This window comes from Suncus etruscus, chromosome 11 (assembly GCF_024139225.1).
Source record: "Suncus etruscus isolate mSunEtr1 chromosome 11, mSunEtr1.pri.cur, whole genome shotgun sequence".
NCBI classification, from domain to species: Eukaryota; Metazoa; Chordata; class Mammalia; order Eulipotyphla; family Soricidae; genus Suncus; species Suncus etruscus.
The window spans coordinates 12236109-12254279 of NC_064858.1; the positions used below are offsets into that span (position 1 = coordinate 12236109).

Genomic DNA, 18171 nt, shown 5'->3' on the forward strand with positions numbered 1-18171 from the left:
AATTACAAAATACTGCTTCAAAAAATAAGAGGTCACAAGGAAACGGAGACATATTCTCTGCTCATGGATTGAGAGGATTAATGTAATTAAAATGACAACACTTCCCAAAGTTCTGTACAGATTTAATGCAGTCCCTTTAATAGTACCAATAATATTTTTTAAAAAAGTATATCAAGCACTTCTGAAATTTATATGGAACAAATAATGCCCATGATCAGCTAAAGTAATCCTTGGGGAAAAAGATGGGAGGCATCACTTTCCCTAACTTTTGATTGTATTGCAATCCAATAGTCATTAAAACGGCATTGTATTGGAATAAAGACAGACCCTCACATCAGTGGAATAGACTTGATTATTCAGAGACTGAACCCTAGACATGCAATTAGTTAATATCTGTTAAAGGGGCAAGTAATAAAAGTGTAGGAAGGAAAGCCTTTCCACTATTGATGTTGGGATAACTGGTTGACTATATGCAAAAAGTTAGCCCAGACCTCTCTTTGTCTTCTTTTTTCTTTTCTTTTTTTTATTTTTGGGCCACACTCGTTTGATGCTCAGGGGTTACTCCTGGCTGAGCACTCAGAAATTGCCCCTGGCTTGGGGGGACCATATGGGACGCCGGGGGATAGAAATGCGGTCCTTCCTTGGCTAGCACTTGCAAGGCAGACACCTTACCTCTAGCGCCACCTCACCAGCCCTGTGACTTCTCTTTAACATCCTGTACAAAGATCAAATCAAAATGGATTAAAGACCTGATATCAGACCTGAAACTACATTGATGAAAACGTAGGCAAAACAGTCCATAACATTGAAACTAAAGGCATCTTCAAGGAGAAAACAGTATTTTTATTGCAAGTGGAAGTAAAGATAAAGAAATGGGACTAAAAATCAGAAGCTTCTGAACTTCAAAGAAACAGAGACAAGGACACAAAAGCTACCCATGGAATGGGAGAAACTATTCACCCAATAAATAGCAGATAAGGGTTTAATAATATCTAAGATATACAAGGTACTGAACAAAATTAATGAGAAATAATCATCTCACCTCATCCAAAAATGGGGAGAAGAAATGAACAGACATCTCCTCAAAGAAGAAATACATATTTCCAAAAATAACATGAACAAATGCACTAAATATTTGGCTAAATAAAGAGTGGTAGATCTATATCATGGAATACTATACAACCGTCAGGAAGATGAAGTCATGAAATGTGCTTATACATTGATGGATATGGAGATTATTTTGCTGAGCGAAATGAGTTACAGAGGGGAATAGACAGAATAATCTCTCTCATTTGAGGGATATAAGGAACATAAAAGACATGATAGAAATAATCTCTGAAGACATAGACATGAGTATTAGGTGGACCAGACCGTGTTAGGAAACTTGCCACAAAGAACTGTAAGTGCAGCTAGTTTAGAGTAGGAATTGTTATGACAATGGTAGTTGAAAGTGATCATCACACTGCACAAGAACTGGGTGCTGTAAGTGGATAAGTTATATTTATGGCACCCATTAACAATACTGCAAACCACGGGGTCAGAAAGGAAAGAGACAGAAATTGAGAGAAGAAATGCCTGCCTAGAGAAAGGCTAGGGTTTTAAGGGAGGGAGGGAGGGAAAAGGGGACATTAGTTATGGTAAAGGTGCACTGCTGAATAGGGGTTTACATTCTATGGCTGAAACCCAACTATGAACAATTTTGCAACCATGGTGCTTAAAATATTATATTTTAAAAAAGGAAGAATTAGTACTGAACGAAATGATGATACAGTCATGAGTAAGTACTCTGCTTCTATTTAATCCTGATGGTTCCTTTCTCATATCTTCCATCTGATTTGATTACTTATTAGAATAACTGTCAAAATATTTTTCCTCAAATACCTAAACTCTTCTTTAAATATTACTATAGTACTAAGAAGATTTACATTGCTATAGATGTATTTCTGGTTTTCTCTGTTATTAATGTTTGCATAATGATAACAGTATATAGCTTATACATTTTATGTAGCTATAAAATGATTAAACAATGCATAAAAGAAAACTAGAGAATATATTGATTGTGGATATGTAAACTGGTGATGTGTTTATCTTCACTTGAGTTTTAAAATTAAAAATTTTAAATATCAGTGTATTAGTTTTGCTAATTTCTTCCAAAATATACAGTTGTGCTTTATTGTCTCAGCAAGGAAGGTCTCCAATGGAAAGTTGTTAGTACCATTTTCTTATTGTACTTCCTAAAATTCCTGCTTTTATTTATGATTTTTGCACTTGGAACCTCCCAAGCAGTGCTCACTTGATGAAGGTGCCTCTTGCCAGTTTTTCAACAACTGATGGTTCAATGTTAGGAAATGGGAATGAAAACCTGCTCATTCAAACATTCCTGTGAGCCATCCATGCAATGAAAGGGAGCCTACACGGCCACCCCCAGATATGTGTGTGTGTGTGTGTGTGTATCTGTGTGTGTCTGTGTGTAGGAGTATTTGGATTTCCTATTTATGTGTATTTACAAAGCTACCCATGATTTTTAGCAGTCAATGTTCTAATATCAATCCCATCACCAGTATAACATTCCCTCCACCATTGTCCCAAGATTCCCACATCTCCCCAAACCTGTCCTTCAGCAGGTACAAATACTTTACTTAATATTGCTTGTTACAACTAAATGGTAATAAGGAAATAAAAAAAAACACTTCATTAAGAGTAACTTGTCATATCTCAAAATGGGATGTAATTTTGCCATTGTCAAAGCTCTTTCTTGCTATTTGGGCATCCTGCTATTGCTTTTGTTTGTTGAGATTTTATTATTATTATTATTATTATTATTATTATCATCATCATCATCATATGAGAATTTCACATTTAATTTGGTGCATTTTTACTAGGATATCAGTATGAGCAATATAGATGAGTTGCATGACCAAGTGTGTAGTAATGGGGTCCAGGACACTTCGAATATAGAGCTGTGCCAATGAGCTGTTATTGCAGTGTCTGTGGATTATATGTGTGTGAGTGTTGTGACTTTTGGAAGTACAGAGACACGGGGAGGCAGCCCATCTTGACCCTAAAGAGTCCCAGAGATCTCAGTCACAAAACAAGCATACTTGCAGTTTGAAACCATTAGGGATCTTTGCAGAGATTAGAGGTAAAATGGTGAGACTGGGTCATTGGCATGCCTATACTTGTGGGGTGTGTGAGGAGCTGCTGAGGTTTAAGCATGGTGGGGAATTTGCCCTGCCCCTTTTCTGAGTGACCCCAGTGTGATCAGCTGTGAGACAGGGGTATCCTTGAGATTTTGTAGCCGGGTTTGCTTCTCTTTCAAGAATGAAATGAACCTCTTTGGCACTGGCCAGTGGTCAGACATGGCAGTGGCTGTGGCTCATGGGCAGCCTTTTGAGATTTTATTTTTTTAGAGCAAGGGGTTGGGCACACTCATTTGTGCTATACTATTTACTTTGCCTGAGCCAGTGCTCAGTGAACAGTGGCAGTGCCCCCTGGTGGTAATTAGTGGTCACCGCAGGGTTACATAATACTTTGAGGAGACTATGCAGTGCTGAATACTAAATAGAGAAGTCAGTAGCAAGTTACATTCTCAGTATGTTATGTACTCTCTCTCCACCCTGTAGTCTAACATTGAGGTGTTATTTTTTCATTTTGGTTGAAAAGGAGTCACCCTATTGTTACTAAACTCTCCACAGGGTTGCTGCATGGCTGTTCAATTTTGGGTTCTGTGACTTCCTCATCAAGGCACATGTCTTAGGACTGTCCTACAAAATACCTGCCTCACTAATGGGAAGGACCCTAGCTAGCTTACCTTATCACTTTTCTCTTTTTAAACATATTTTATTGAAATAATTGTGATTTATAAACTTCTTCATAGTTGGGTTTCAGACATATCAGGGCCAATCACCATCAGTGTGGACCTCCCACCATCAGTATTCCCACAATGCACCGCCCCCCCTAACTCCCAGCCTGCCAGCATAACAGGCCCATTTTAAGTTTTGATTGTTAAAATTTGGCACTCATGTTTACATTGTTGTTGAATTTGGCTTGGATATATAGATATTAAGATTTATTATCAAATATGTTTTTATTGTTTTGTAATACTAACAGCACATGTTTAGCAATTTATAGAATGCATATTTATGAAATGATTTATTCTATTTAAGTTATATACCCCCAAATAATAAAATGTATTATCATGAATATGATGTTTGTGTATTATTTTAATATAAAATTAATGTATTTGTGTGGATCTGTATATACACCCGCAGTGTGATAAAATGTGAGGACATTACTGAAATTTTTGGTTGTCTATACCTCTGAAATCCCCAAAAATCACAGAAAAAACAATAGTCATGTAGGTTAGGTATCTAATTGATAAATAATAAGAAGGTATTTATTTTCAGATAAAATAAAAAATGTCTTATTTAGTCCAGCTCTATTAAATATGACAAGATAAAGATGCTACTTTACTAAAGTTGTTGATTTTTAACACTTTTATTTATGGACAATTGGTCTAACTTAACTAGAAATAGAATTCTTCCTAATACAAAACAAATGATGTCATTTTTAAGATGTCTGTTTGAACAGACATTCTATTCTATTAATGAAAAACTTAAGTAATCATTATCAAAAAATAACTTTAGCATTTTAAGCACTTTGTCCTCTAAGACTTTTGTTTCTCACTTTAAAAAGCAAGAATTTTGATTTAAAGTATAAATACATTTATCATGGTTTTTACTGCTTTCAGTTATAGTTATTTTCTTTCTGATCCATTTTACCCATTTCAAAATAGAGCTTTTAGGAAAAATCAAAGATAAGCCTATTTCTTGGCACAGTGCTCTGTTTATAAAAGATAAATAAATAATATTTATATTGAGTTATGAAACAATAAAAATCTTTTTTAACAATTGTTTTTCCTGTCAGTATAAATAATATGGAATATGTGATTCAAAGTGATATGTATATCATTTATACATAGCCCTAGAACATTATACTCCAAGTGAAATAGCTTATCTATGACAATATAAAAATTTCTATTTTTTGAGATTGGCACAAATAAAATGTCGGACTGCTCTCATGTCTAGCTAACATCACTGATTCACACACTCATTAATTTTGTTTCTGTTAATACAAATTACATTTTATGAGTAAAATAGTATTATTAAATATATTCTGGATACTAACTCCATGTTTAAAAGACAGACATTTATTTTATATTTACTGTTGTTGAGGATGACCCCGAATAATATTCAAAAGGCCCACGGTCCCATGGTTATTCTTTAAAAATAATTATCAGTGCAAGAAGACAGTACAGTAAACTTACATGTAGGCAGCCTAGTTTCAATCCTGACAACACATATAGTTCTGTGAGCCCTACCAGGAGTGATCCCTGAGTGCAGAGTTAGTAAACAATCATCATGCAATCACTTAGTCCAACCATCAATACTATTACCATCACTTCTAACAGTTTGTATTGAAAGACTATGGTAACACATACATATATCTAGATGTTCTTTAACTGGAAGGAGGAGAGTTATTCATTCTAATGTGTTCTAATTTATTTTAGGATTTGTTAATTCATTACTCAAATTTTTATTTCAGGCCCTCCTGGTCCCCCTGGTGGTCTAAGGATAGAAGATATCAGAGCCACTTCTGTGGCCCTTACTTGGAGCCGTGGTTCGGATAATCATAGCCCTATATCTAAATACACTATCCAGACGAAGACAATTCTTTCAGATGACTGGAAAGATGCAAAAACAGGTGAGTTATATTTGTCTTGTCACTGTATGCATATCTTGAAATCAATTTTTTAAAAGTAGAATGTTGCCCTGAAATATTCAGTACTATATATCTCAGTTTTCTGTAGTTGTGAAGAAAACTAGAGGACACTTAAATATTAAAGATATAGTGGGAAAAAATTTAGAAGTTCCTCTACCACTGTATTTTGTATCTTTTAAACAACTGATTTGAATCATTTTGATTTGAAGAAATCAATGAGAAGTCTTAATTTTGTTAGTAAATGTAATTAATAGCTTTTTATTTGTAATCATTTTTTTAATTACATTACTATAGTTGTGCATATTATAAATACAGTACTTATTACAAATATTAATTTAGGGATTGGCGCCGTGGCGCTAGAGGTAAGGTGTCTGCCTCGCCAGTGCTAGCCTAGGACAGATCGCGGTTTGATCCCCGGGCGTCCCATATGGTCCTCCAAGCCAGGAGCGACTTCTTAGAGCATAGCCAGGAGTAACCCCTGAGCATCACCGGGTGTGGCCCAAAAACCAAAAACAAACAAACAAATATTAATTTAAGCACCTAATCTTATTAATATTTTAAACATAATCTTACCTTATATGAATTTTAAGTTTCTTTTTTAAAATTTTTTTGGTTTGGGGATCACACTTCACAATGCTAATGAATTACTAGTGTCTCTGCCCTAAGAGATCACTTCTGGTGGAATCAGTGGAACACATGAGATGTAGAGTATTAAACTTGACTCATCTACATGTAATGCGTGTTATTGCTCTGGCCTCAAATTTTAAAGTCTTATTTTAAATTTACTTGTCATTTTTTTGTAAGTCAAGTGCTATGATTTACAATATGATAACAATTATAGTTTTCTGGGTACAATGCTCTCGTACCATACCATTCACTATAGTCCTGCTTACCTTTGCCAGCACATCCTGATTCCCTTTCTCCATCTAACACAACACCCTTCCTATTACATCAGTGTGGCAGCAGAATTTATTTTATATTGAGATAACATTTGGTTTAAAGAGTATAAAAGATTGTGTTTAGAGATTCAATGTTACCACACCAACTGCCAAGGTTTCAATATTCAATATTCAGTCACCACAGTCCATTAGAGCCCTTTGCCTATGCCACCTCTCTTCACATGTAACTTCAGGCCAGTTTATAATATTTTATTTTCATTGCTTTACATGGCACATATAGTCAGATTGTTTATTTTTGTTATAGGCTATTTTATTAAGCACAGAATTCTCCAGTTTTCGCCATGCTGTAGCCAAAGGCAAGATACTGTTTTTTTCTGATAGCAGAATAGTATTTTATTGTGCATCTTCTTTATCCACTCAATTATTTGGAGCCTCGTGTACTGTTTTTAGTTATAAATAATCCTACTATGAAGATGGGTAGACATGCTCTTTCTCCACTTAGTGTGTTTGTGTCTGAAGAAAGAAACTGAGAATTAAAATTGTTAGATCTATGGGCCAGAGCAATAGCACAAGCAATAAGGTGCTTGCCTTGCACTTGGCCAACACAGGATGGACCCTAGTTCAAATCCCAGCATCCCATATGGTCCCTGTCAGGAATGACATCTGAATACAGAGCCAGGAGTGACCCCTGAGCACCGCCAGGTGTGAAGCAAAAACCAATAAAATATAATAAAATAAAATAAAATAGCTAGATCTTCTGGTAGCTCTATTTAAATTTTTTATTTAAAAATATTTTAAAATATGATTTTCAAAATTATTGATAGTTTAGCTTTAGACATATAGTATTTTAGCACCATAAGTGCTAACTATCCTTCACCAGTTTTCCTTTGAAGCGCAGAAGCTTCTGAGTTTAATATAGTCCCATCTGTCTAGCTTTGCTTCCACTTGATTGACCAGTGGTGTTTTATCTTTGAAGATGTCTTTAGATTCAATGTTGTGGAGTATTCTTCCTATGTTTTCTCCTAGTATCTTATAGTTTCAGGTCTTATATTAAGGCCTTTAATTAATTTTGATTTGAATTTTGCTAAAGACAGCTGAGTTCACTTTTTGCAAGTGGATGATGAGTTTTCCCAGCACCATTTGTTTTAGAGATTTTCTTGATTCTTTTTGTAGTTCTTACCCCTTTATCACAGATTGTATATCTGTGCATTTGTCTCAGAATATCCAGATTTGTTCCATTAATTTGAGGGTTTGTCTTTTTCAATGCCATATTTTTTAATATTTATTGCTCTATAGTACGGTAGAAAATTCGATAATGTGATACCTCCCATTTTATTTCCATAGATTTTTTTTAGTTATTTGTGAGTGTTTATTGTTCCAAATGAATCAAAAATGTTTGACCCATTTCTTTGAAATTTGTCATGGGTGTTCTTATAGAGATTGCATTAAATCTGTACAATGCTTTGGGAAGTATTGCCATTTTAATGATGTAAATTATCCCAATCCATGAGCAAGGATCCCAACTTCCTTGTGCTCCTTTTATTCCTGAAGTAGTGTTTTGTAGTTTTCTTTTCATAGATATTTTAACTCTTGTTAAGTTGACTTTATGGTACTTGATTTTTTTAAGGCACAATTGTTAATGGGATTCTTTTTTGTTTTTTCTCTCTTTCATTATTTGTATATTGAAAGTAATGTATTTTTGCAGGGTAATTTTGTAATCGTCCATTGTATTATATAAACTATTATTTATAGAAGATTTTTTGGTAGATTTATTAGGATTTTATAAATATAGGATAATGTCATCTGCAAACAGTAAGAGCTTGATTTCTTCTTTTACTATCTGGATACTCCTGGTATCTTTTCCTTTCCTAATTGCTATGGTAATTATTGAATAGAATTGGTGAGAAAGAGCCATCTTGTCTTATACCAAGGAAAAGCTTTAGGATTTTACCCATTGAGTATATTTGCCATGGCTTATGGTAAATGCCATTGACTAGATTGAGAAAATTTCCTTTAATTTCCATCTTGTTGAAAGTTTTTATCATAAAAGTGTGTTGGATCTTGCAAAATGATTTCTGTGCATTTTGATATGATCATATGATTTTCTATTTTCTTTTATTGATATAATATATTATATTAATTGATGTTCAAATGTTAAATCACCATTGCATCTCTAGAATGAATCTTTCTTTGTCAAGGTGTATGACTTTCTTGATAAACTGGATTCTATTTGCTAGCATTTTGTTAAAGATATTTGAGTTTTTGGAAATTGGAATGTAATTCTCTTTTGGTGGTGTCTCTGTGTTTGATTTCACTGTGATGTTAGCTTCATAAACATTATTTGGGAGTATTTTTGTTTCTTCAATTTCATGGAAAATTTTAAAAGAATTGGCAGTAGATCTTCTTTAGAGTTTTGAAAGAATTCATTACTGAATCCATTCCGACCTTTTCTTTTGTTTTTGGAAAGTCTTTTGAATACCCTTTCAATTTTCTTAATAGTGATAGGTATGTTTAGATATGCCATACTATCTTGGTTCAACTTTGGATGTTATAGGAGTCCAAGAATTTATTCATTTCTTCCAGGTTCTCTTATTTTATTGGCTTAAACATTCTCAAAGTAATCTCTGATTGCCTTTTGATTTTCTGTAGTATCTGTAGTGACCACACCATTTTCATTTCAAATTTGATTTAATAAGTTTCTCTCTTGCTCTTTCTTTGTGGGTCTTGCTAATGTTTTTTCAAAGAACCAACTTTTGCTTTCATTGATCTTTTCTATTGTGTGTGTGTCTAGTTCATTATTTTCTGCTCTCAGTTTGAGTATTCCTTCTGCATGCCTAATTTTAGTTCATTTTGTTGGAATTTTCCAAATATTTATCTGTGACATTAAGTTATCTCTATAGGCTGACTGCTTGTAAAGAAGTAACTTCATGTTAATCTGCAAAATACTAATAATAAAAAAGAGGAGCTATAAAAGTGATCTCTCAATATTCTCTATTTAATGTTCATATGTTTAGATCCTCCAATTATTGAAGGAAACATGGAAGCAGCAAAAGCAGTGGATTTAATCCCATGGATGGAGTATGAATTTAGGGTACTAGCAATCAATACGTTGGGTATAGGAGAACCCAGTATACCATCAAGCAGAATAAAAACAGATGGTGCAGGTATGTAAAATAAACTTATTGAAACAAAAGTGAATTCTGAATACAGTACTATTTCAGTGTTTAGTTGCAAGAATTTTAACATAATGCTTGTCAATATTTATAAATATAATATTTATGCATTTTAGTTCATATAAAATTTATTTCCATTATTTTTATTCATGGAATCAATTATTTAAAGGTTCCTTTGAGGGGTGTTCTAACATGCTTTCCTTAACATATTTTATGAAATCTGACTCAAAGTATTTTATCAACTTTGCAATAACTTTTATATTTGATATGAGATATGGATCCAGTTTTGTATCTCTATCCAGTTCTGTATCTGTACATAAAAATAATTTATATAAATAAAGAGAGAGGGGTAGAGAGAGAAAGAGAGAGCTGTAACAGTTATAGCTATCCAATTTTGATATTTGGATTATAGTATATTTTGTGTTATTATATTAAAGTTTACATAAATGATGTTTTTTGGGCCTTCTGAATCAAAAGGGAGAAGTTTTATCATTTCTTCCAATAGTTTTTGTTCTATTTTACCCTTTCTTTTTCTTTGGAGTTCATATGATGTTGAGATTGTTCCTTCTGGTATTATCAGAAACTCAACAAGAGTTGTGTACCTTGCTTCAAAGACTTTGATTTTCAGCTTTGTCCAAGCTGTTAAGATTTTCCAGTATTTCTTTAACTCCTTTGTTTTTACATAAGTTCTTTAATTTTTCATAATTTTTCTTTCAAATGTAAAGATTTTTCACCATTTATTTTCTAAATCTTAAGCATTAAGAGGATTGAATAAGATCATCTGATATTTCTCCTTCTTTTAGTTTCCTTTGCTTAACATGACATATTCCAGTACCTAAAATTGTATTTAAAAACAAATTTCATCTTCATAAATAATTGAATAGTGTATCTCATATATTTTCTTAATCCATTCATTTTTTGATGAATTAAGGTTGTTTCAAGATCTTGAGTATTATAATTAGTGTTGGAATGAATGAATATGGTTGGAATGCATATTTTGAATTTATTTTTTGTCATGAGGTAGATAATACTAGGTTATGTACATGTTCTATATCTTTAGTTTTCAACATTTCAAACCAACAAACCATTAAAAGACTTGAGGTTCCAGATCCCGCTTGCTTCTTTAATACATACTCTACTTCCATTTATCTCTCACACTGCGTTAGTTGCAGGTAGCCACTGATTACTCTGGCTCACCTCTTGGACACAGATCCCATCCATATTCCACTTCCACTTGCCACAGGATACCTGCTCTGCTCTCACTCCTCATACCCTCCCACTATGAGTTCCGAAGTTCTTGCTACACTTTTGCAGATACCAGCTCCCTAGCTTATGACCTAGCTACCTTCACTTAACTCAAGTAGCAAATTTTTATAAGGTAAAATGGCTGGCTCCCAGAAATTAATAAGGCCATTAAGCACTAAAATGATATTGTGAATGGGAGAATTGGGTAAGATTACTCAGAGTACTTATCATTTAGAACTCCGTTAGCAAAAACAACACATTAGGAATAAAGAACATGTGAAATAACTTGCCTTTTTTACACATAGAGACCAGATTTCTTAGAACAGTTTGATGTTGGCCAAGGATGGAAGTAAGAATTGTCTGAATGCTCTGAATAATCTTATGGAGCTGAAGCAATAATTCTTCAGTATTTACTGAATTGGGGAAGTCATTGGAAGCAAAACTCAGTAAATGCTAGCCTAGGACGGGTTGGATACTCCAGCGTCCCATATGGTTCCCCAAGCCAGGAGCGATTTCTGATCACATAGCCATTAACGTCCATGGGTGTGGTCCAAACAAACAACAAGCAAAACAAAAAAAGAGATGAGCAGGGGTGGGAGCGAGAGCACAGCAGCAGGTCGTTTGCCTGGCACGTGGCTGACCCAGTAAGGACCTGGGTTTGATTCCCGGAGTCCCATACGGTCCTTCAAGCCACGAGGATTTATGAGTGCATAGCCAGGAGTAACCCCTGAGCATCTCTGGGTGTGGCCCAAAAACAAAAACAAAACCACAAACAAACAAACAAACAAAAACCAAAGAACTAAACACATACAAAGACAATGGTTCTCATAGACAAATAATAAACTCCTTCACATCAATAGTTTCTCTAGAAGTAAATGGACTCAATTTTCCCATTGAGAATGACATCATTGCTGGATAAATCAGAAAAAAAAAAAGCCAACCTTTTTTTAACCTATAGAAAATGAACTTGAATTTACAGACTTTGAAAGAAAGATTGGAAAACGAGCATATAAGCCCATAGTATCTTTACAAAGCAGGAGTTGGAGGCTGGAGGATATATAGCAGGGTGGTCTTTTGCCTTCCAGGCTCTTGACATAGGTTTGATCCCTGATACTGCTTATTTCCCAAAGTACTGCAGAAAGTGATCCCTGAGTGCAAAGTCTAGGAGTAATCCTGAGCTAACTGTTGACTGTGGCCCAAAACAACAACAAATAATATGAAGCAGGGTAGTCATTCTTGAATCGAACCATTCCAACTTTAAGGCATTAAACTGTAATTCAGACTCATACAAGTATTGAGAAATAGTTAGAGTTATGAGTTAGAGTATGACTAAATCAAGAGGACTTATATGTGACCTACTTCATCGGAGTTACTGTTCTTGTAGGATTGAATATTAGTGCAGAGTATTTAAGTGCTTATTTCTCAAATTAATGTCATATAAATAATTCTAATTACTTAGAATTATGTCATGATTTTCTTTAATTTCTCAACGAGGAAAGGCAAATATATACTTGTGTATATACCCATATATACACATATGTACCGTATTTGCCGGTGTATAAAACGACCCTTCAACCCATGAAAAACTTTCTAAAAGTTGGGAGTCATATTATATGCTGGTATACGGCATGCTGAAACTTGTTCCAGCTTCAGGGACGAGTGATCCGCACCCCTCTTACTTTTAAGAAGTAACTTACTTTTAAGACTTTTAGGAAGTTTTCCATGGGTTGAAGGGTCATCTTATACACCAGCAAATACGAATGTTTCCATATATATATGTGTGTGTACACACACAAATCTATTTTCATCTGCAACTTCATTGCAATCAATCATCAAATAATTTGCATGTCTACAATTAAGAGAAATGAATACAAATGTACAACTCCAACTTGGTAATCCACTAAAGTCAATTTAAAATTTTAAGAAGGTACAAATTTAATACAATTATTGTATCATATTAAATATATAAAATATATATAAAATACATTCCTTGATTTGTATACCTATTGAAGTATGGAGAGGGTGGCTGGCTTAGCTTGTGAGTAACTTGAGTTTGATCTCTGTCACTCATATGGTCTTTGAGCCCACTTGGAGTGATACCTGAGTACCAAATTCAAGAGCAGACAGTGAGCACAGCTAGATATGCACCACCACCCCCAAATAAAAGAAAAGAGAAAGAAATTACTTGACAAGTTGGTAGCGAGAAACAACTATGTGATTTATATCTGAGTTTAATTATATACAAAATGGAAATAGATTATATATTATTGGAAGTGATGTAAAAATTTAAAAAGTCATATGTTAATTCTTGGCAGTTTGGTGACTATATAATATTAAAAAGAAGAGAAGTGTAACATAAAATAACTTTTGAGGATGGAGTGATAATAGAAAAGAGCCCAGTTGAGAGAATGAATATTGAAGGATGAAATGAGAAGTGATAAGTGATAGGTGATAAGTCACTAAAAGGGAAAAGTCCTATATAAGATTTACCAGCTGTTAGAGCAAAAGGAACAATATAAGAGTCCTAATATTTTCTTTTTTTTTTTTTTGTGGTTTTTTTGGGTCACACCCGGCAGTGCTCAGGGGTTATTCCTGGCTTCACGCTCAGAAATTGCTCCTGGCAGGCACGGGGGACCATATGGGACGCCGGGATTCGAACTGATGACCTCCTGCATGAAAGGCAAACACCTTACCTCCATGCTATCTCTCCGGCCCCGAGTCCTAATATTTTCATGTAAAGTAAAAAGATCTGTTAAAATATTATTTCTTACCACTTATTTTTAGACCAAAGTATGAAACTAATAATAGCAGTAGATTGAAGGGTTTAGCTTTGTACACATCCTATCCAGGTATGATCCATGTGATCCCCAGAGAACCATCAGGAGTGATTCCTGAATGTAGAGTTAGAAGTAGCCCCTGAAAATTGTCAGTACTGGACCCAAAACATGCAAAAGTCTGTGAAATATTTTTCCCAATAATTGTGTTAATCTTTTAACAAATATTATAAGATTGCAGAAGAAAAGAAAGATAAGGAGGCAAAATTGCTTCAGTGATGTTTGTTTTAGGAAGCTGACACATTTCTATGTACATAATACATTTTATCTCAGAAAAAACATGCATAGCTGGTGTGAGGCGTTGCTATTACAATCGAGTGGGTTTTGTGATAATATGTCTGTACTACATAAAATAACTTGTTTCTGTAGTTAATGAGAACTCAAACATAAATTAAAACTGCATAGCCTTATTTTTTTACTATTTTGTTTATCTTTTTTTAGCACCTAATGTTGCACCATCAGATGTAGGAGGAGGGGGTGGGAGCAACAGAGAATTGACCATAACATGGGCTGTAAGTATTAACCAAGTGCATATATTAATAAATTGCATATATGAGCATCTAGTATTAGGTCATGGCAGTGTACAAAAGAAAAAACAGTCAATAATGTAAGGCAGTAACATTGTGAAAATTATATTGAAATGAATAATTTGCAATCAGAGAAATAATTAAGTAGGTCATTTTTACCCCAACAGAGTGAAGGAGTGGGCCTTTTGTTCTATAGAAAAGCATTAAAAATTGAAAAAAACAAACAAACAAATAATCTAATGTGTAGACCGAAGCAATATTACAGAAGGTGGGGCATTTGCATTTGCCTTACAGCTTCAATATTGGCATCCATTATGATCCTGACCCCAGCCTGTAGGAGTAATTTCTGAGCACAGAGCCAGAAGTAACCCTTGAGCTTGAGAGATAGAACAGTGAGCAGGGCACTTACCTTGCCTTCAGCAGACTCAGGTTTGATTCCTGCTATGCCAAAATGCCTCCTGAGCACTGCCAGGCATAATTTCTGAGTACAGAGCTAAGAATAACCACTGAGCACAGCTGGTTGTGGTGCCAAACAAAAAGCAAACAAAAATGGAAGTTCCTAGGATATTCGATTAACAGCAAACTTTGTAGATAAACTCATCAAGAATTTGTGCATGTTTTTGCCCTAAACAATCAGCACCACTAATTTATGAACTCAATATAATTTTAATACAATTAACATTCATATCAGAATTGTTATTTGTGTGTAATTTCTATATTATGTTATATTACTAAAAAGTATTTATCATTTTTGTTTAGCCTCTGTCAAGGGAATACCACTATGGCAACAATTTTGGCTATATCGTGGCATTTAAACCATTTGATGGTGACGAATGGAAGAAAGTCACAGTTACTAATCCAGACTCTGGGAGATATGTCCATAAAGATGAAACTATGCGACCTTCTTCTGCATTTCAAGTCAAAGTTAAAGCTTTCAACAACAAAGGAGATGGGCCTTACAGCCTTACTGCAGTAATTAATTCGGCACAGGATGGTAGGTAAAAAAACAACAACAGCAACAAAATTACATAGTGAGGAAAAATTCACTGGTACTTATTTTGTTTCCTGTCTTTAAGATTTTACTTATTATTAATTCTATGCCTTTTCTAAATGAAAATGCTTATTAAAAGTGTCAATATTTCCACTGATGTTTTTTATTGTTTTACTAGATCATAGCCACAGGAGTTAAAAAATTTCCTCTGAAATTCTTCTTTTCATACCTCTGTTCCTGGTTTTTGAATTATAATTTTGCCATTAGAAACTCTTTACTTAGATCACATTATACCTCTCCATTTATAAAATCGCCTTTGCTATATATATTTGTTAATGTATACTGATTTATTTTGCATATTGCACTATGTAACACAAAATTTGGTTCCTTAGTTCTTATGTAACATATTGTCATTAAAATAGGTGTTGAATTTTATCTAAAGGAATTGAAGAATTGCAGGAATTCCTTTTATTTTAAAGGAATAAAATGGAAAAATGAGTACAAAAAATTTAATTTTTTTCTTGGAACAAATGACTTGTGTTGTAGATCATTTTGGGAAAGATGATAAAAACCACAGATACTTCTTTTGCTTAAAAAAATCTTGCATCATATTTTAAGATTAAATATAATTATTTTATAATTATATATTATTTTAATTATATACTTTCAAATTAAATAAACAAATCTTATAATCTCTATTCATATCATTAAGTAAAATTAAATAGGAGTTCCATTTTCTTTTGACCTGTAATATTTGTGCTTAGGTTACTGTATTTTTTGCTCTATAAGACACACCTGACCATAATATGCACATAGTTTTTAGATGCTCTCCTCCCCTGCACTCAGGCTTCAGCTCTAGGTGGCATTTGCTCCATTCAGACACGTTTTTGGGGGAGGGGGGGAGAACTTTTTATGGTACAAGAATTATGGTAATTACTTTCTCTTTTCATATGTTTGAAAAGTATCAAGGGATGTGTTTAAAAGATTGAAACTTTATGAAGGTTTTTTCTGAACTCTTAGAGGACAAATGCTGCTAGCTCACTCACTTATATTAGTTCTCTAAAAATATATACTTTTGGCTCATTCTTCAACATGTCTTTGTAAAATCACCCCATGTGCTGTGTTTCCAACTGCAGGTCAATGGATCTGAATCAGGGTCACACATGAAATAATCCAAACCAGGCTAAGGGTGAAACACATATAGTCTGGCCATCTTCTACCTCATATATTCACCACACTGCCTGCTAGTACTGCCATTTTTATTGAGTACAGAGACCACCCCTGGGGGGAGGCACTAAGGATAGTGTAAGGAAAGATAGCTCAGACTATCCTGTGCCAGTCCAACCAAGGTTTACAAGTAAGACAATCTCTGTTTGGGTTGAATTCAAGTTGTAAACAAACAAACATACAAAGGAACCAGAGATGATCTTTGTTTTAGGTAAAATACGATGTAACCTAACATGTCTTCTCCTTTCTCCTCACGATCATGCAAACTGGTTGCCTGGTTGTGATGTATGTCAGTCTCTGTGTCATGAGATGATACCTACCTCACCGTTGTTTTGAGTTGCATCTCCCTGATGAATAGTGGAGCATTTTTTTAAATGCCATTTGGTATCCGTATTTCTTCTTTGAGGTAGTATCTGTTCATTTCTCCTCCTCATTTTTTTTGATAGGGTTAGATTATTTTCTTGTTAATTTCTCATAGTACCTTGTATATCATCTTTTTTTTTTTTTTTTTTTTTTTTTTGGTTTTTGGGCCACACCCGGTAACGCTCAGGGGTTACTCCTGGCTATGCGCTCAGAAGTCGCTCCTGGCTTGGGGGACCATATGGGACGCCGGGGGATCAAACCGCGGTCCGTCTCCTAGGCTAGCGCAGGTAAGGCAGGCACCTTACCTCCAGCGCCACCGCCCGGCCCCCCTTGTATATCATCTATATTAGCCCCTTATCTGATAGGTATTGGGTGAATACTTTTCTCCCATTCCATAGGTGGCCTTTGTATTCTATTCATTGTTTCCTTTGAAATGCACAGGCTTCTCATTTTAGTGTACTCCCATTTGCTTGCCTTTGTTTCTGCATGCTTGAACACTGGTGTTTTCTCCTTGAAGATACCTTTAGTTTCAATGTCATGGAGTGTTATGCCTACATTTTCTTCTATATACCTTTTAGTTTTGGCTCTGATATCAAGGTCTTTAATCCATTTTGATTTGACCTTTGTGCATGGTGTTAGATAAGGGTCTGAGTTTACTATTTTGCATATGGCTGACCAGTTGTCCCAGCACAACTTATTGAAGAAGCTTTCCTTGCTCCATTTTGCATTTCTTGTCTCTTTGTCAAAGAGTAATTGATTGTATGTCTGGGTCATTCTCTGAATATTCAAGTCTATTCAATTGATCTGAGGGCCTCTCTTTATTCCAGTACCATGCTGTTTTAATCACTGTTGCTTTGTAATAAAATTTAAAGTGGGGGAAATGATACCTCCCATCTTTCTTTTTTCTAAGGGTTGCTTTAGCTATTCTTGGGTACTCTTGCAGGAGTGTTTGATCCATTCTTTGAAGAATGTCATTGCTTAGAGGGATTGCAATAAATCTGTATGTACAATCCTCTGGAGCAGGGGTCCTCAAACTTTTTAAACAGGGGGCCAGTTCACTGTCCCTCAGACCATTGGAGGGTCTGACTATAATAAAAACAAAACTTATGAACGAATTCTTATGCACACTGC

The 18171-nt window shown here is 34.6% G+C and overlaps 1 protein-coding gene across 1 annotated transcript in view; it reads left to right on the forward strand.

Moving 5' to 3' along the window:
- The window catches only part of CNTN1 (contactin 1), a 241139-nt gene that overhangs the window by 192014 nt on the left and 30954 nt on the right, over nt 1-18171 (forward strand). The window contains 4 exon segments of the mRNA XM_049783881.1: nt 5605-5763; nt 9695-9844; nt 14374-14444; nt 15219-15453. Of these exon segments, the coding sequence (XP_049639838.1) occupies nt 5605-5763; nt 9695-9844; nt 14374-14444; nt 15219-15453 (615 nt within the window).